Source organism: Gopherus flavomarginatus, chromosome 17 (genome assembly GCF_025201925.1).
Source record: "Gopherus flavomarginatus isolate rGopFla2 chromosome 17, rGopFla2.mat.asm, whole genome shotgun sequence".
Taxonomy (NCBI): Eukaryota; Metazoa; Chordata; order Testudines; family Testudinidae; genus Gopherus; species Gopherus flavomarginatus.
Genome location: NC_066633.1, coordinates 17,958,328 through 17,977,772, shown reverse-complemented (window position 1 = coordinate 17,977,772; position 19,445 = coordinate 17,958,328). Strand labels below are relative to the sequence as shown.

The 19,445-nt window shown below is 53.1% G+C and overlaps 1 protein-coding gene across 2 annotated transcripts in view; it reads left to right on the top strand.

Annotated features, from left to right (window-relative positions):
* The window catches only part of LOC127035974 (syntaxin-binding protein 1), a 65,248-nt gene that overhangs the window by 42,688 nt on the left and 3,115 nt on the right, over window positions 1-19,445 (top strand). The window contains exons 12-19 of one of the 2 annotated variants that reach the window (XM_050926353.1): window positions 675-740; window positions 1,741-1,821; window positions 2,782-2,920; window positions 4,131-4,240; window positions 4,881-4,982; window positions 7,603-7,688; window positions 11,055-11,209; window positions 12,831-12,956. In XM_050926353.1, coding sequence (XP_050782310.1) covers window positions 675-740; window positions 1,741-1,821; window positions 2,782-2,920; window positions 4,131-4,240; window positions 4,881-4,982; window positions 7,603-7,688; window positions 11,055-11,209; window positions 12,831-12,940 — 849 coding nt within the window. In that variant the 3' untranslated portion in view covers window positions 12,941-12,956. The remainder of the gene's footprint in view (window positions 1-674; window positions 741-1,740; window positions 1,822-2,781; window positions 2,921-4,130; window positions 4,241-4,880; window positions 4,983-7,602; window positions 7,689-11,054; window positions 11,210-12,830; window positions 12,957-19,445) is intronic. The other variant, XM_050926354.1, reaches the window with a different exon arrangement.

Here is a 19,445-nt window from a genome sequence, read left to right as displayed (position 1 = left end):
CCATCACTCCCAGTATCCTGCATCAGCCAGGGGACGGTACCAGACTCTTAGGGACGTAGGAATGCCAGAATGGATCAGACCTGAGATCCATCTAGTCCAGGATCTTCTCGCTGGTGGTGGCCAGCACCAGCTGCTTCAGAGGAAGGTGCAAGAAACCCAGCAATAGGCAGTTATGGGAAGGTTTCTTCCTGACCCCCAGTAGTTAGAGTTTGGCTCTGAAGCATGAAGGTTTGTATCACGGGTTCTTTTAATATCCTTTGGAGGATCTTGCTCTCCATATTAATATCTGGTCCCTGCTGAGCTCTTGGCCCTGATGAGAGCTTGTGGGAAAGGAGAAAAAAATCCTGCCCCCAGCTGACTGTGCACGATTGCACTGGGATTTGGGTGGGTGTGGGGAAAAATGTTCCCCCACCTTCTGGATCCCCTTTCTCTAGATTTTGTAGCTACAGCTCTTATTACCGCTCCTAAGGTTAGCCAGCCCAGGAGGAGACTTGGACATCCTGGGAACTGCCCCCAACACCCCACCCCCTAGAGAGCCATGCATTTGAACAACTGCCCAAGAGAGTTACAAGGCATGGAGTGTGATGCTCCCATTGGTGCCTTCTCTCCTTGCCTTCCTCCCTACGATGGCAAAGGTACCACAGGGGAAGTCATGCCCTCTCCTTTCCTTGCAGACCACTATGAGGGACCTGTCCCAGATGCTGAAGAAGATGCCACAGTACCAGAAAGAACTCAGCAAGGTAAAATGAATCAGGAAAACATGCAGCTACTAGCAGAAGGGAATCTGGGCATGAGCACCCTTCCATGTAAAATGTCTAATGCCGGCCTTCTTCCTTAGGCTAAGGCAGCAGTTCTCGACTGGAAGTCCGTGGGCCAGCAGTGATCAGTGGAGCCCTTGCTGGTGGTCCCTAGAGAGAATTCTGATAAGGACCCAGTGGTTGGTTGAGGGGCAGGAGGAGAGAGGGTCTACATAGGAGGTTGGGCAGGGAATTGTCCTCATGTGGAAGGCAGTAGCTGGAAACCACCTTGCTAAGTTTCTACATTATTATTACAGTAGAATTAGAGGTCTCCACTGAGCTCAAGGGCCCATTGTGCGAGGAACTGTGCAGATCTAGAGTTGGAGACAGCCCTGGCCACAAAAGAGCTTAAAATGTAAATAGAGGAAACAAAAAACTGGCCAAGAAGAAAAGTGACATGCCCAGGGTTACCCAGCAGGTCAGCAGGGGAGCTGGTTCCAAAACCCAGGTCTCCCATCCATGTCTTAGTCTACAACCTGTCCAGTGTCGTTCATTCTCCTGGAAAAAGGTGATGAGGGGGCTGGGAAGGAGGAGGAAGAGGAACCACCGTTTTTGCTTTAGCAAAAAATATCTGAGACACACTGGAAATCCCAGACTTGGTTTTCCAGCCATGATGCGGTTCAGCACATCACAGCGTACCTCAACAAGGACGTCTCTAGTGTCTCAGCTGGAAATGGATTTTTTTGCAGAGCCCATTTTCTGCACAGGGCCCTGTGCTTGAGAGAGCGGAGAGGGAGGCTGGAGAGCGGGCGTGGCAGGGCAGGGGTATGCTCTTGAAGCCTGTTCACACATACTCAATACGGGGCCAGCTCTGCTGCAGGTATAGATCAGTCCAGTTTCTCAACAGCTGAGGCTTTGGTTCGCTGAGCCAGTTTTAAGCTCTGGGGAACCTACTGCTGCTGCCACTGCTAGGCCCATGTCTGTCCCTCTTGTGTCTCCTTAGTACTCGACTCACCTGCACCTGGCTGAGGACTGCATGAAGCACTACCAAGGCACCGTGGATAAGCTCTGTCGTGTTGAACAGGTCCTGGTCTCCTCTGTCCTCCTTTCTTCACACTCCCTCTGGCACCATGTGCTCCCCTTCCCATGCAGTCAATGCCAACTCAAACGCAGCCTTGGAGCCCAAAGATCCTGCAGACCCCAGGGGAGAATCGCTCCTTCACCAGGGCACTCATCTCCCCAGAGCGCTCAGGGCAGTTCTTGGGGAGCCTCGGCTTGGTTTTAGTGCCGCGCTGCCTGGTCTTGGCGTACTTGGCGTGCGGGTGCAGGCTGTGCCGGGTGGGAAGAGAGACTCTCTCTGGAAGCAGGTGCAAATGGGTCCTCTGTCTAGCTTTAAACTAGTCCCTCTCCTTACCACACCCAGTAATGGGGCAGGGTCTCTGGACACTCTCCCCTCTGTTGGGGAAATCCTCAGGCCTAGACCCTGGTGCTGTAGAGAAGGGGCCTGTTCTGGGCAGAGTGTTCCTGTCTCCGTGACCTACCCAGAAGGGTAGGGGGTTTCATCTGTCACCAGCCCAGGTGTGTCACCAGACCGCCACAGTCCAAACCATCTGTCAGGTAAGCCTGGGACTGATGGCTGAACCACCCGCTCCTTGGAAGAGCGACATCCTCACTTGGTTGGGGTGGAGATTTAGCTTTCTCCCACTACCTGCTTAGCCTCCTGCTGCAGAAGCAGAGCTGGCTGCTCGCTCTCTCCCGCCCTAGCGATCCACTTGCATCATCTAAATGGGTTTCAGTTTCAGGGCCCTCCACAAGGCTAAAACACGCTTTAGCTTCTCCCGTTAATCTAGGCAGTGAGGCGCTCAGAGCCCTGCTCGGCTCCTTGCACACTGGTAACTGGGTGTAAGTCAGCCTAAGAGAGTCAGAGACCAGCTTCCACATGCCCCTCTGAAGCTAGCCCAGAGGCTCCCCATGGTGGCTTTCAGCCTGGCCCTGGGAAGGACTCTAGGGGTCAAGAGATAATGAGCGTGTACGTTCTCTGCAGGACCTGGCTATGGGCACTGATGCCGAAGGGGAGAAGATCAAGGACCCCATGAGGGCCATTGTCCCAATCCTGCTGGATGCAAACGTCAGCACCTACGACAAGATCCGCATCATCCTACTCTACATATTCCTTAAGAACGGTAGGGAGGAGAAACTGCTGGGGGAGGGGTAGAGGGATGGGCCGAGGGGGCTCCTCTGGGCACAGGCAAATGGAGAAAGACCAGGGGAGGGAGGAAAGCCTAGAGGAAGGCGATAAGATGCAGATGGGGGAACAGAAGGAAAGCGATGGGGACAGAGCTCTTCAGACGTGGAGCCCAGGAGAACAGGCCACTGCAGACTGCTGGGAAGGGCTCAGACCCCTGTCAGACAAGGAATTGGAGTTACTTGTCAGCTCTTCAATTGCATGGGTAAATCATGCACTGGGCACACTGATTTACACCTGCAGCCCACAGACATCTGTAGCCTGTGCCTAGGACATCAACTGCACCGATTATTAGTGACTCAGACTGCTCACCTCTTCAAATAATGCCCCAGCACTGATCAGCACTTCACCTTCTGGCCTCCCAGCACTGGGTAACTGTTCCAGCACCATGCAGCCTTCCCAAGAGGCTGCTGCCATCCTCCTCCTCATTTTACAGATGGAGGAAACTGAGGTATGGCGAGGTGAAGTGATTTACACAAAGTCACCTTGCAATTCAGTGGCACAGCTGGGAATAACCCAGGACTCCCCCCAGACCACCTAGCTTCCTGAGCTGGCACTATGCTATAGGACAGAGGTTCTCAACCAGGGGTCTGGGGCTTCCTAGCAGGCCGCAAGCAGGTTTCGTGGGGACCACCCAGCAGGGCCAGCACTCGCTGGGGCCCGGGGAGAAAGCTGAAGCCCAGGGCCCTGATCCCTGCCACCTGGGGTTGAAGCCGAAGCCTGAGCAATGTAGCTTTGCGGGAACTCCTGTGGCCTGGGGCCCCAGCCAATTGCCCTGCTTGCTACCTGCTAATGCTGGCCCTGGCTTTTATGTGCAGAAAACCAGTGGTGGTGGCACAGCTGAGCCATAGAGTTTTTATAGCATGTTGGAGGGGCCTCTGAAAGAGAAAGGTTGAGACCCCCTGTTGTAGGAGATGCAGAACCAATGCACAGAACTGCATGTCTTTAGGGCAGAGAGCAGCTCTGAGGGAGGGAAGTGATGGAGTGAACGTGGGAGGGAAGATGGGATTGGAGCAACAGCAGCTTTGGTGGGTTGAGAGAGGAGCCTCATGGTTGAGGCTTCCTGCTGATGCTTGATGGGTGGTGACCTCTGACCCTAGGCCAGAAGTGTTTCAGTTTGGGAAGCTGTTCCCTGTTTGCATTCCTAGGGATCACCGAGGAAAACCTGAACAAACTGATCCAGCATGCTCAGATCCCACCGGAGGACAGCGAGATCATCACCAACATGGCCCACCTCGGCGTGCCCATCATCACAGACGTAAGGCCCAATTGCCCCCTGCTAAACCAGAACTGCGAGTCCCTGTGTGCTCCACTGGACATCAGTCCCACCCAGGCGTCGCTTGACTGGCCAAGAGACCTCCAGCTATAGGCGTATTGTTCCTCCAGCAGTGCCAGACCGTGACTGGCTCTGCTTCTCAACTGGTCACAAGCTGTGGGCTCTATTATCACCATCTCACTAACCAGCCTGGATTAGGGTTAGCTATTAGTGGTACACACCAGCAGAGGAGGCCACTAAAGTGACAGAGGAATTCTTATTAGCTTTGGGATTGTAATTAAATCCAAAATGGCTGGTGCAGGCTGATCCCTACAGAAGCTGAGGAGGAGGGAGGGAATGCGCTTCTGTAACAAGGGAGAATTAGTGAGTCTGGGACCAGCTAATACTCTCATCTCTGGGTCAGAGGCTGCGGCTCCAGCATGGCTGGACCTCCCTTGCAGATGGTGATGAGACTGGCCCAGGGCAGGCATGGCCCAGGCAGAAGAGTGCAGACTGCCTCAGCTCATTGCTGGAGGAAGGGACTGGCACCAGGAGTATGTCTAATGGGGAACTGGAGGGTCCCCTATGCTCCAGAACCGAGCCTTCCTTTTAAGGACTCTCTGCATGTGTCATTTGTGTCCAGTCTACCTTGCGTCGCAGGAGCAAGCCGGAGCGGAAGGAGAGGATCAGTGAGCAGACCTACCAGCTCTCACGATGGACCCCGGTTGTGAAGGACATCATGGAGGTAAATCAGTGAGGAGCGCAGGGACAGTGAGGTGAGGGGGAAGGGAACAGTGTTGCTAGTGGAGATCTTCCCTGTGACTGCAGCAAGAACCTGGAACACAGTGCTTCAGTTGCAAGGTCTTTGGGGCAGGGACTGTTTTTGTTCTGTGTTTGTATAGCCCAATAGGGTCGGGTCCATGCCTGGGGTCTCTGAACATGACACCAAAACAAATTGATAAAGAAATTCACCTGCTTCCAGGACCACATGGTCCTTCACAACCTGGCCTGTGTGGGCTGCATCCCTCAGTTCAGCAAGCAGGACAGCTGCAGAGAGGGCACACGATACACGCCAGTCTAGCGAGATGACCTTCTGTTCCATTTAAAATTGCATTTATTGAGATGTACAGAGCGAGGTGGAGCTCTGGCTGCACCACACGTCTGAAATCCTGCCCCCAAGCTCTGGCCTCTGTGTGCTAGTCACTCTGCATCCCTGGGCTCGGGTTTCACATGGTGAGGGTGGTGCCGTGCTGGAGCAGGGTGAAGTGGGGAGGGGGAAGGAAATACATTTACTCAGTTCCCCCAAGGAACAGATCAGAGTTTCTGATCCTGCCTGGTGCAGAGAGCAGCACTGGGTTTGAACAAAGACGTTTTCCGATCTCACCTTCTAAGGGCAATTGCTGTAATAACACACCTACTCTTCGATCTCAATGGTGCAGCCTTGGCAGGTGAACTGGGGCCAAGCTGTTCAGTGCAGGACAGGTGTTCATTTTGCTGCAATGCAATTTAGGAAGGACCCTTGCCTGCGCTGCCACCTAGTGGCAAAAGACAGCCCTGGAGAGGAACACAGCCGTGTCCTTGGAGAGATGGGTGGGTCCCCTCTGACAACGCCTGCATCAAACACGACAAGGTTTTAAACTATTGACAAGGTCTAAAGGAGGGAGCTGGAGCCCAGAGCAAAATCCAGGATTTAAACTTTGCAGCTAGGCCCCATCTCTATTAGGGCAAACGGATCCTCAGCAAAGAGCCAGATCTTCGACCAGTGCCTCCCCTGCATGTTCATGGGATCTTCAGGTTGGTTAAAGAGCATTAAACACTAGTACTTAGAGTTCAGAAGAAATTTCACCCAGCCCACTCAGGTTATGCTATAACTTCCCATGCCCGAGTTTTACACTTCTCTCTGGTGCACAGAGGAATCTTGTGCATACCAATCTACAGAGATCAGAAAAATCAACCCACTATTATCTTTGAATGCTAAATAATCAGCCTAATGAACCCTTGAGAAGTGCTATGAATTAGCCCCAAACCTGGCAGAGAGGAGACAGAGCAGATGCCTACATCCCTAACTTTGGTTTCATCCCTCACTGAGTGACTCCTCCATCCAGCTCCAACATCAGCCATGTTCTCTCCCCCACCCCCCCGGAGCTCTACATCAGTGGTCCTTGCTGAAGGCAATAATGAGGCCCTAATCAGAGCTCTGGGACCCTTGGCTCAGCCCTGCACCAGTATTGGGAGGGAGGGATAAAGAACAAGTCATCAGAGCAGATGACAATGACTCATTCAGGGTGCATGGCACAGCGGGGTTCCTAGCAGGTCATGCTGGGGAGCTTTGCATAATAATTGCCCTGTCAGGCTTAAAGACCCGGTGGGTGACAGGAGGTGGCTGTGAACCAGGAGAGACAAAGCTCCCATTCAGGAGCCAACTAGCTGGCTGGCTCCTGTTCTTCCCCCATTGCTCAGTTAGGTGGGAGGGAGGCGCCAGGAATGTGCGGGGCGACTCGTCAGTTTTTCAGCCACTGTTTAAGTGATGGTCCTAGGGATTTCATTGCAGAACGGGTTAGCGTGGCATGTGGCTTAGGTTCAGGCTTGCCCTAGGCATTCAGTAGCTACGGCTACAAGGAGAGCGACTTGCTCATTGGGTTGGCTGGCTAACCCAGGAACAGGGCCAGCTTTAGGAAGTGTGGGGCCCAATTCGAACAGTTTCGACGGGGCCCCGGCAGGGATGACAAAAAAAAACAAACTCACCAGGTGGTGCTCCGAGTCTTTGGCGGCACTTCAGCAGTGGGTCCTTCACTCGCTTCAGGTCTTCGGTGGCACTGAAGGACCTGCCGCCAAAGTGCCGCCGAAGACCCAGAGCAAGCGAAGGACGCACCGCCGAAGTGCTGCTGAAGACCTGGAGTGCCGCCAGGTGAGTAAAAATTAAAAAGGTGCCTCTAGTCAGGGAAGAGATTCATACTGGGCGCGGGGCCCTCTTAGGCGCGGGGCTCGATTTCGGGGAATTGGTGGAATTGGCTTAAAGCCAGCCCTGCCCAGGAAGCAGCAGGGAAATGACAGAATCATAGACATGCTGGGCTGGATGAGGCCTCAAGTGGGTATCTAGTCCCTCCCCACCTTGGCTGGGGCAGGATTGAGTTACCCAGACTCTTCTATAGCTCAGGGATAGTTGGGGTTTCTTCCCCCCTCCCCGCAATAGGACAGTTCTTGAGGAACTCTGCCAAGGATCCGGTGGAAAGAGTCCACCCCTTGGAGTAACCTTCACAGCTGGGTCCAGGAAGCTGCCCGATAAGAGGAATTGGAGCTCTGATCCAGATGGCATCATATTGGCTTGCCTGCTACATACTGACACCAGGCTCTTCTTTTCCCAGGACACTATTGAGGACAAACTGGACACCAAGCACTACCCCTATATCTCCACCCGCTCCTCGGCCTCCTTCAGCACCACTGCAGTCAGGTAGGTAGAGCCCTATGGAGAGGGGCCCCAGGCCCTTTCTGGGAGGAGGTGCAGCTTTGAGCCTCATGCCAGCCTTGCCGCTCTGGGCTTTCCTCAGTTTCAGGACTTTGTAGGGAATAGAAGAGCTCAGTTAGGCCCCGTCTACATGAGACATCTCCGCTCACATCACCTTAGTGTCTGAGCCTCCCATGCCATGACGGATTGTATCCTCCCCACACGCCAGCATCAGCCCCCTTGTAGAGAGGGGAACTGAGGCACAGGGTGGATAAATGACATGCCCAGCATCACACAGATAGCATGCGGCAGGGCTAGGAGCTGAATGCAGGTCTGCTGAGTCCCCACACAGAACCTCAAGCACAACTTATCTTCCTACGATACCTTGTAAGCCATTCCTGCCATGGTCTGTACCAAACCTGGCTGATTCTACACACAGTGTGGTCATTCCTCAGCCAGCAATGCATTCCCCCTACCGCAGGCCTAGCCTGGGGCAGGACTGAGCTCCTGTAACTCACTCATTACCTTCTTCAGTCTGCTGTGTCACTAGGATCATCAGCTGTGCCTGTGGAACAGGTTAAACGGCTTCCTCCCAGCTCTCCAGGGGAGAGGACACCTGCCACCAAGCTATTGCCTGGCCAGCCAGGATAACCTGATCACCCCGGGGGGTGGGGGGGGGGGGAGGGAAAGAGGCAGGGGGCAGGGGTAGAGGAAAAGGGAGCCAGAGAGAACAGAGTAACATATCTATTAAAGGGTCTGCCAGTATCTAGTATATCATCATCTACACCCAAAGTCTCTAGCCACGTTTCCCCAGAAGTTCTCTTACCTTTCAGACATGGTCAAAGTTTCCAGGTCCAGATGGTGTCCCATGCTCCCTAAATTCAGTACCTTTCTCTGAAAGAGCTCCCTGCTCCTGCTCCTGCTCCTGCTCCTGCTCCTGCTCCTGCTCCTGCTCCTGCTCCTGCTCCTGCTCCTGCTCCTGCTCCTGCTCCTGCTCCTGCTCCTGCTCCTGCTCCTGCTCCTGCTCCTGCTTTCCCTTGGCACTTCTCACCCCAGGCATGGGCTGGGTCTGGCTTATATAGGCCCAGGTCCTGCCCACTCCCAGCAGGCTTTGAGGGGATTGGTTAACTGGAGTCAGATACTTGTGAGTTTTTTTCTGCCCCCAGGTGACATTTCAGGCTGTCACAACATCCCAGAATGCATTCCCCAATGGTCCCGTTAGGCACTCTCCCTCCCACTAAGGTGCTATGGGATAATTGCTCAGGGTTTCACAGCATGCACTGCTATGTACGTGATTAGGCAGCAAGGCAGGTGTGGCTGCACTGAGATGGGTGAGGGAAGCTGCAGTCTAGACCCAGATCAACCCTGTTTATTGTAAACGGGTGAGAGGAGGGGGTCGGGAACTGGCTACAAAAGTACAGGTGTATTTGGCAGGTGGAGAAACCCACAATCACCCCAGCACCAGCAACTCACAGGGACTCTGCTTTTGTTTCTTCGGTGTTGTTTCCCTTCTGACTCCATGGGCGTGAGGAGCTGTTCAAAGTGCCCAGAGCAAGGCACAGGGTAGGCATGCGGGTATGAGGTATACCTCGCTCCAGTCCAACAGCAGTCCCCACTGGTCCAGTTCTGAACCCCAACCATCCCCTAGATCTGCCGTCGCACCTCACCCACTGTCCTGCATCAAGGCTAGTCCATGGTTTGAATTCGAATCCTGAACCTTTCCTAAACTGGAATACCCTGCGATGGAAACTGCTCTGTGCCTCAGTTTCCCCATCTGTAACAGAGGGGTAGCTTACTGCGAATTGACAAACATTTAAGATCTCTGCATGCAAAGTGGTATAGCAGCACCAACTTTTATTATTGCTGCCTGTGTTCTAATAATATTTACCACTTTTAATAAAAACTGATTAACCCTCTTAACAGCCCCAGGAGGGCAGTCAGCATTGTTAACCTCTCTGCTTCAGTGTGGAGGTCCCTGCTTCATTCTCCCCATAGGTACTGGCACTTATTCAAGACTGCAGAGGGAGCAGAACCCAGGAGTTCTGACTCCCGGCCTGTGCTTGGACACTAGAGCTGGGAACAGAACCCAGGAGTCCTGACTCCCGGCCCTGTGCTCGGACACTAGAGCTGGGAACAGAACCCAGGAGTCCTGACTCCCGGCCCTGTGCTTGGACACTAGAGTTGGGAACAGAACCCAGGAGTTCTGACTCCCGGCCCTGTGCTCGGACACTAGAGTTGGGAACAGAACCCAGGAGTTCTGACTCCCGGCCCTGTGCTCGGACACTAGAGTTGGGAACAGAACCCAGGAGTTCTGACTCCCGGCCCTGTGCTTGGACACTAGAGTTGGGAACAGAACCCAGGAGTTCTGACTCCCGGCCTGTGCTTGGACACTAGAGTTGGGAACAGAACCCAGGAGTTCTGACTCCCGGCCCTGTGCTTGGACACTAGAGCTGGGAACAGAACCCAGGAGTTCTGACTCCCGGCCCTGTGCTTGGACACTAGAGTTGGGAACAGAACCCAGGAGTTCTGACTCCCGGCCCTGTGCTTGGACACTAGAGCTGGGAACAGAACCCAGGAGTTCTGACTCCCGGCCCTGTGCTTGGACACTAGAGTTGGGAACAGAACCCAGGAGTTCTGACTCCCGGCCCTGTGCTCGGACACTAGAGTTGGGAACAGAACCCAGGAGTTCTGACTCCCGGCCCTGTGCTCGGACACTAGAGTTGGGAACAGAACCCAGGAGTTCTGACTCCCGGCCCTGTGCTTGGACACTAGAGTTGGGAACAGAACCCAGGAGTTCTGACTCCCGGCCTGTGCTTGGACACTAGAGTTGGGAACAGAACCCAGGAGTTCTGACTCCCGGCCCTGTGCTTGGACACTAGAGCTGGGAACAGAACCCAGGAGTTCTGACTCCCGGCCCTGTGCTTGGACACTAGAGTTGGGAACAGAACCCAGGAGTTCTGACTCCCGGCCCTGTGCTCGGACACTAGAGTTGGGAACAGAACCCAGGAGTTCTGACTCCCGGCCCTGTGCTTGGACACTAGAGTTGGGAACAGAACCCAGGAGTTCTGACTCCCGGCCCTGTGCTCGGACACTAGAGCTGGGAACAGAACCCAGGAGTCCTGACTCCCGACCCTGTGCTCGGACACTAGAGCTGGGAACAGAACCCAGGAGTCCTGACTCCCGGCCCTGTGCTCGGACACGAGCCCACATCTCTCACCCAGTACCGCCCAGAGGAATTCATCCCAGAGGCCTTCACTCTTCCGTAGCAATGAGCAGACATAGGAGTTGATTGGCACTGTGCGTAGTGATTTCAAAGCCATCTGAGTGCAGAGACTGTATGCTGTGTTTCACCTCCCTCCCTTCCCTTTCTAGTGCCCGCTATGGACACTGGCACAAGAACAAGGCCCCTGGTGAGTACAGGGCTGGCCCTCGCCTCATCATCTTCATCCTGGGGGGCGTGAGCCTGAGCGAGATGCGCTGTGCCTACGAGGTGACGCAAGCCAGCGGGAAGTGGGAGGTGTTAATAGGTGAGTGCCGCGGGCGGCCTGGGCAGCGCCATGCACTGCTCCATTGCACTCTCTGGCTCCATCCCATGCTTCTGTGTCTCACCCTCTCACTCAATACATTCCTCTCTGTGCCAGAGGCAAGCAGACGAAATCCAGTCTCCAGATGACCGTGTGGGAAGGACCAATGTGGAAAGCTAATTTCCTGCCCTGAGAACATAGGGTTTGCCCCTACAGACCACTGACCCTTTGAGTCTGGCATCCTGGCTTTGGCAGTGGACAATACTTGATGCTTCAGGGGAAGGTGACCTCTCTTGTGCAGCCAATTTTTCAGTGCTACACAAGGAGTGTGGTTGGGTGGGAGGAAAGGGGAGTTTCCTTCCTGACCCCTGAAGTGGTCTGTTTTGGCCCTGAAGCATGAGATTTGATTAATTCTTGTCACACCGCGATGGTTTTTATTGGTCAGAAAATGTGAGCATCTCCACAGATCTCCGGGGTAAATGCTTGGAGGTGCTGCTAATGGGGCAGCACAGAATGTGTTTATGTTCCAGGGGTAGAGTCAAGAGCCAGCTGGTGGCAGAGGAGTGAGCAGCCACGAACACTCCAGGGGAGAAGGACTGGCTAATGCACGATGCTGACAGGGAGAGACTGACCTTTTTCTTGCTGCAGGCCAAGACTGAAGTGCAGCTGTGGGTGCTCTGTGTCTGCCTGTGCTTTGGGTGGGGGCAGGTCAGGAGTAGCAGGAGCAAATGTGGGTCTGGTCTGAGGGGAATGGGAGAATCTGTGCCTGGTTCTTGTGAGTGCTTTCAGACCCCCACATTGCTGAGTATGAAATTCACTCCTGCTGGGTTAGCACTATGTGTCCTTAACACATCACTGCTCAGCTTGACACATGCAAAACTTAGGCCAGTGGCACCCCTCGTGGATCCCCTAACCGGTCCCTTATCTGCTCACTGGATTTTCTCCATTGGAACATGCACTCCTCAGTCTCCAGAACCCCTCCTCTAACCCCCGCAGCCTGGTCAGCCACCTCTCCATGCCGTTCTGTGTCTTGGATAATGTCAACATTAACGTGCTCTCTGGTCTGCGACTCTGTGATTGTTGCATGTGTGTTTAATGTCCCCCGACGATGCTGAGTGTCTCAAACCCTTCCTGGATGGCAGCAGTTTACCTCCGGGCCTCCTTGCTAAGCAGGGTTCTGACTAAGGTCTAGTCCATTCGATTCCTTCAAGGTTTCTCTCATATGACTTGGCCCAGCATCTACTGGACTCAATGGAAAGGCTCCCATTGACTTCAGTCGCCCCGGATTTGGCCTTCGTCCTAATGTGCTTCTTAGAAGCCCAGCAGCTCAGCAGAAACCTGAGGCGAGGGCTGGGGGAGGAAACAGCCAATCGACTCTTGCTATTGTCTTCATACAACACACCTTGGAGGCCCAGTGGTGACTGCATAAGACCAGCCTCTGAGCTCATGTGTAAATGCACGCAGGGTTGCTCACCCAACCATTTATCCTCATCTTTCTCTGTATCTCTCACTGGCTTTCTCACCCATCCTCACCTGCTGTGTATTATGAATATTAGGCCTAAGTTGGCATGTTCCTTTAATTTATTTCTGTTCAAGAAGTCAGCCCGCCTCTGTTCTCTCACAGGTTCTACTCACATTCTTACTCCCACCAAATTTCTCATGGACCTGAGGCACCCCGACTTCAGGGACTCCACTAGGGTATCTTTTGAGGATCAGGCTCCAACAATGGAGTGAGAGCCAAAGAAACAAAGTAAAAGCAGCTTATTAAAGAAAAGAAACTCTTCCACTCGGAAGGGTTTTCTTTGATTCTTCAGTCACTCTTTTTTCTTTAGTTATTATTATTTCTACTCTTTTATTTTTCCGTTTGTATTTTTGGTTCTTTGATGAGAAAATGCTTGCAGTTCTTACTACCAATTAGAAAATGTGTCCAGCGCCGCCTCCATTAACCCTATACCATGAATCTCTCTTTGGCCAGAACTTGCCGGCATCCTCATGCCATTAATTACCCATTACGTAGTCATAGAGATGCAGGTGGCAATGGTTCGCTGGCCTTCACTTGACTGGAGAGACGCTTACAGCTGAGTGGGGAAAGGGCAGGAGGTGGACTCGTGTTTCGCAGACCGTCAGTGCGTGTGCATGGATTCCCAGCCCGAGTCAGGCCCAGACGGCACATGCATGAACGAGGAGCATGAGCTGAGGAATGTCCCCTACGTTGGCTCCAGAGAGGACATGTATAGCAGATCGGGTGTTAGGACAAACCGTGGTTTCCAGGTGGCAGGGGCCACACAGACTCCTTGTAGCATTCAACAGCAGCGTGACATGACTGCTGGATAATAATCACCACTGTACCTAAGGTGACTGTCCCCGTCTTTCTCCCATCCACTCCACAGGGGAAAGTTGAGGTGTTGCCATAGCCTATTTCATGCAGCTTTCTCCATCAGGGATGATTTCAATCCTCTAGTGCTGGGATCTGGATGGAGGTGAAGGGGGAGATCTGGATGCACAGGGGTTTGTTGGGAGGTTCTGGGTGCAAAGGTAATGGGATTCTGCAGGGGGGGGTCCAAGTGAAGGTGGTTGGAGTTCAGTGGGGGGTGTCTGGGGGGAACAGAGCTCGGCAGGGGAGTCTGGGTGCAGGGGGTTCAGTGGGGTGGGGATCCAGGTGCAGCTGGGTGGGGCTTAGTGGTGTGGGGATCTGGGTGACTTGCTGGGGTGGTTCAGGTGCAGGGGAAGTGGGGCTTAGCAGGAGGGTCTGGGTATGAGGGGGTTCTGGATGCACAGGGGTTGTGCAGATGGGGGAGCAGCTCCACGTACAGTGATCCCTCCCCCTGCAGCTGAGAAGCGTTGGGTGTGTGTGTCGGGGGGGCGGGGGAGTTTTCAGAGCTTCCTGCAATCTTGGAAGAAATCTGGGGGTGAGTCTGACCTAGCCCTGGATGCTGTGCAGGGGAAGAAGTCGTCCTGTCCTCCCCAGCCCAGCCAAGACTAGCAGCTGAGTCCAGCACAGGGTAGGAGCCATCAGCCAGGTCTCCCCAGTCCCACCCCCTACCCCACAGTGATTGACCTTTCTGCCAGATGCCCGAGGCACCCAAAACATACTGCTGAGGAGGGTCACAGGACTGCTCTTGTGGCTTCTCATTGCTTCCCTGTCAGAAAGTCATTTTTCTGCAGAGAAGCAAAGAAATCTGTGGGAGATATGAATTCTGCACATGCACAGTGGAGCAGATTTCCCCCAGAAATAATAGATGAGGAAAGAATGAAAGTAGTAGGGGAAAGAATCTTAAAGGACCCAGCATGCATGTGAGTAGAGCAGCACCCAATGGCGCTGACCTGTTTTCTAAAGAGGATATGACACTATCTCCCCACTCCTGGAAATGCTCCAAGTGCCTCAGTTTATTGGAAGCAGCCGGTGAAGGATCAGGTGAACGAGAGCCGCGCTGATGCAGATGTGGCTGGATGCTAATTATTCCTGCCTCTTGCCAGCGAGGTCCTCCTGTCAGCTCCGATCAGCCAAACGCTCGTGTCACTGCGCTACCCATGTGAGCTGCAGGGCAGAGGCAACGCACCTCAGCCCTTCCCAGCACTGCCTGCCCTCCATGTCTGTCGCCCCATCCAGTACCTGCTAGGGATTGTCAGTGTGCTTAGCAAGGTGGCCAGGAGCCCAAGGGCTCCCCTTCAGTTTTGTTTAAACTGGATCTGATTGCGGGCTATTCTCACCAACTGAAACCAGAGCTGTGGCCTACAGAGCTCACAAGTCCTTTCAGGCACTGTCCCAACTTGAAGCCAAGCAGCCACTGTATTAAAGGGCCACTGTCCATGGCCAGAGGTTGGGTGCAAATGTCATTCTAGTGCAAGGGAGAGAATTGGCTTAATTGGCGTTTAGCAGACCGTATGTTGGCATCCAGGCTAATATTCCTTCAGTGCAAAGTCTTTTGGTTCAGATTTAAGCATCAGCTGCCCCCCTGCAAAGTTTGCCAGCCAAAGCATTTGAGGAGGCAAGCTTGCTGCACAAATGCACAGCATGACTCAATACATTTGCGTTGAAAAGCATCCATAGCAGCGACATCTCTTCTGCCTCCCCGGGCTGCTCACCCGGCATGCACTCGAGATGCCGGACTGACTCAGGGTTCCCTGCTTATCACACATGCATGCTCCATCCAGTCTGCAGTCAGTTAAGAGATGAGGAAGAGAAGTGCTCGGTAGAGCCAAAGTGTCTGTGCTGCCCTGTTCAGGACCCGCTTCTCGAACATTGCTCTGCGGGCTTGAGCTCTGCTTTTACAGGATGCAAACAGCAAAAGCATTGTTAAAAGCGAGGAGGTTCTTCCAGCCGATCTTAAGTACTCTAGTTGGAGTTTATCATTGGTGCTGGTGGCATGCAGATTGCTGGCAGGTGGCACAGGGGCTGGTGCCACAGATAGTTTATTTCTTTCAGGGGATGCGTGTCCATGTCCTTCGTAAAGTGTGGTGCCCAGGAAGCACAGGACCATTACATCCATGCAGAGCACCATTGGCAGAGTCATGGCTAGACCCCGGGTCATTTGTAGTACTGAACATCCCCATCCAGATTCCTGACCGGGATTTTAGAATAACTACGGAAGAGGTTGCTCCCAGAGACTCCAGCCCAAGCTTTTATAAGGCACGCTGGGATAGGACTTTGGGATTTACCCAGCGCAGTGCAGATTGCCGCACAGCACGGACAGGAGTAACAAAACGCATAGGCATGGTATCTCCTTGTTGCGTGCCTCGTTACTTGGACCATAAGACCCGACTCCCAGTGCCATGGTCTAACTGCTAGACTGGTTCTCAGCCCGGGGTACGTGTACCCCTGGGGGTACTCAGAGCTCTTCCATGGCAACTTATCTCGCTATCCATCAACTTATCTAGAGATTTGCCTAGTTTTATAACACGCGCCGTGAAAAGTACTAGTGAAGTCAGAACAAACTAAAATTTCATACAGACGCTGACTTGTTTATACTGCTCTATGTACTATACACCGAGATGTAAGTACAGTATTTATATTCCGATTGATTTGTTTTATAATTACATGGTAAAAATGAGACAGTCAGCAATGGTTCAGTAACAGTGTGCTGGGACACACGTGTATTTTTATGTCTGATTTTTGTAAGCAAGTTGTTTTTAAATGAGGTGAAACTTGGGGGTTTTGCAAGACAAATCAGACTCCCGGAAGGGGGGCAGTAGGCTGGACAGGTTGAGAACCACTAAACTACACAGCCTTGAAGTTAGACCACGGGCCTGTGAGTCAGGAAATCTAAATTCTGGTCCTGAGTCTGCCACAGTAGTGGTGAGACCTTGAGCAAATCATTCTGCCCCAGTCTGTGCTGCAGTTTCCTCAGCTGTAAAATGGGAATAATGGCCCTGAGCCTTCAGGGGGTTTAGGCACCTGCTTCCCATTGATTTCACTGCAGCAAGGCAGGGACAGAAGAGAAGCGAGAAAAGCTCTCATATATAGCAGCATTTCTTCCCAAATGCTTCAGGAGTCACTTAGGCCCAGATCCTGAATTGTATTTAGGAGCCTAACTCCCATTGACGTCAATGTAGGCACCTAAATACCCTTAGGGATGTGAGTCAGTGATATTTACCTTCCTTTGTGAAATAGCTTGAACTCTCCGGATGAAAAGCTGTATAAAAGCGCCACGTATTTTAACAGTGCTGCCAACTTTCACAGTATTTGCTGTTTTACTTAAAGCCCCAGCTCCAGGAGTCATGTGATTAAACGAGACTCTCTTATTTCATGTTTGTCTTTTAAAGTAAGTTTCTAGCCAGTCTCGTTTCAGAGAAAAGCTTGAAAACACGAGCCCCTAAGGCCTCAGAAACTGGAAGGCAACTAAAAGGAACCCAGAAAGCTTATGACTGTGCAAAATCTCATAACGTTTGCAGCCTGACTCATGATTTCTGAATGCTTTGGGATGGCAATGCTGTGTTATCATATACAGGGACCTATGGGTTCTTCAGGCCCCTAGGACTTCTTTTGTAGCAGATAATTTTCTTGGGATCGATGTGATAAAGGTGACAATTCCAGTAACGAGAGGGCTGCTCTCATGAGGAAGCGCTCCAGCATCTTGCCAGTCATGTTTCGCTTTCTACAAGAGGGCAGTTCGGCCTGCCGAGCACAGGGTTGGAAGACTCAGGTGTGAAAAAGAATTCAACCCAGACGGTCAGCTTCCTTCCAGTGATGGCTTTATCTCTGGTGCTTTACAAGCAATATGGGAAGGAGTCTGCGGGGGAGAGGCCAGGGAGCTCCCTAATGCCATGTACCCCAGAAGGAAATAGAGCAGATCTGCTGGGGGGAGGGGGAGGGCTGGGATTTGCCCAGGCTGCCTTTCCCTGTGGTATACGAGCTGCTGTCCATATTGCAGGGAGCAGGGCTAAAGCGACAGAGTGACAGGACCTTCTTTCTCCCCCACCCCCTCCTTTCTTGCCTTATACAAGAGAAACTCGCGGTGCTCTATCGCTGAGGCTTGAGACGAGGGGCCGTGTCCGTGGGGCAAACCTGGTGTGGATGAGGATGAGCCAAATCGCCACGCCTCTGTCCCCTCTCTCCACCCTGCAGCGAGAGCATTCTGGAGAGCAGCCAAGCGTGGGGACCCAAGCCCAAATCTGGATGCAGCCCTCTGCATTACCCAAGTGTTTTGGATACACTGTGCACCCTCCTTTGCCCACCGCTGACGTGAGCCAGAGTAGAGTGGGGTAGTAACGTGGCTTAACTCGTCCAATGAAACGAGTCGGATGAGGCGTCTCCTACTCCCTGGTGTGCATCACAAAACCACAGAAGAACATAAGTGATCTCTCTCCTGCCATCCATCTCCATCTCTGACAAACAGAGGCTAGGGACACCATTCCTTACCCATCCTGGTTAATAGCCATTAATGGATTTAACCTCCATGAATTTATCCAGTTCTCTTTTAAACCCTGTTGTAGTCCTTGCCTTCACAACCTCCTCAGGCAAGGAGTTCCACAAGTTGATAGTGCGCTGTGTGAAGAAGTACTTCCTTTTATTTGTTTTAAACCTGCTGGCCATCAATTTCATTTGGTGGCCCCTAGTCCTTATGTTATGGGAACAACCAGACGCAGTTGGGTAAGGTGCGCAGTCAGGAGAGTCCCCGGGGTGTATGCCAGTGTTCCCTTATTTAAAGGAAAGGACATTATAAAGAACAGGAGCTGCCTGAAGATGGTTACCACATGGCAATTCACCCACAGCACCAGGAGGCAATGTACGTTGAGCCGGAGTGATTAGTCTGTGCCTGAGGCAGGGGCCGGGAGTCATTGCACTGGGCTGGAGTTGGGTGCCCTGTATAAATACTATGAGGTGGGAGTGATCAGGGGCCTGCTTCTGGTTTCCTGTACAGCAGGGTGACAGGGGGAATTAATTGCGTTGACCTCAGTGGAGTTACATGGGTGTAAAATCAGTGGCAGTGAAACCAGGATCTGGCCCCAAATGAAACAGGCTGGCAAGCCCTATTTGTGAAAGCGTGGCACTGCCCCTGGGGAGTGGAGCAGTAGATTAGAGCGTAATGCGACTCTGGAACGTGACCAGGGTGGCGGAACCTGGGGGGAGGGGTTGTGCATCGCCCCCGCGTAACCTGTGCACGTGTGTGTGTCGGGGGTGAGGAGGCGAGACCGAGACCCAGCATGTTGATGCTGTGGCTGTGCTTGGCCATACCATGCACACAATCTTGGATGTCTTAGCCTGGTGACTGGCATGGCCAGGGACTGAGCTGTGTGGATGCTGAATCGATGCCATGAGGGAGAGTCAGGAGAGGTTCCTGTTGCAGTGACCAGCTCCCGGTTTCAGAGTGCCACTTGTGAGGGCTTCCCATTCCCGTTCCCTGCTCCTTCTCTTCTCTGGCCTGTTCCAGCATCTCCTGTCGCTGCATCCAGCGAGCGCCTGGCACCTCCGGCAACCTCTTTACCCAAGGATGCCATTCGCTGCTGGCAAAAGGAACCAGCCCCACCGACACACCTTGATTTCCTCCCTTATGTAGGGATGCAGACACAGGCCGGGGCTGGAGGTTCCTTGGCCTGCCTGTATAAGTCCAGCTTCCGGTGACCTTCCTCCCTTTCTGCTCTGCGCCTCTTCTCCATCTTTCAAGGGAGGCACATTTTAAAGTGCTGGTGACTTTCCATTTGGTTCTCCTCTCCCGCCCGAGATGGTGGCGGCCGTGGTGGCGGGAGTGTCTTTCCCCGAAGGCCACTGCTGCATGTGCAGTCCTCATGCTCCACACAC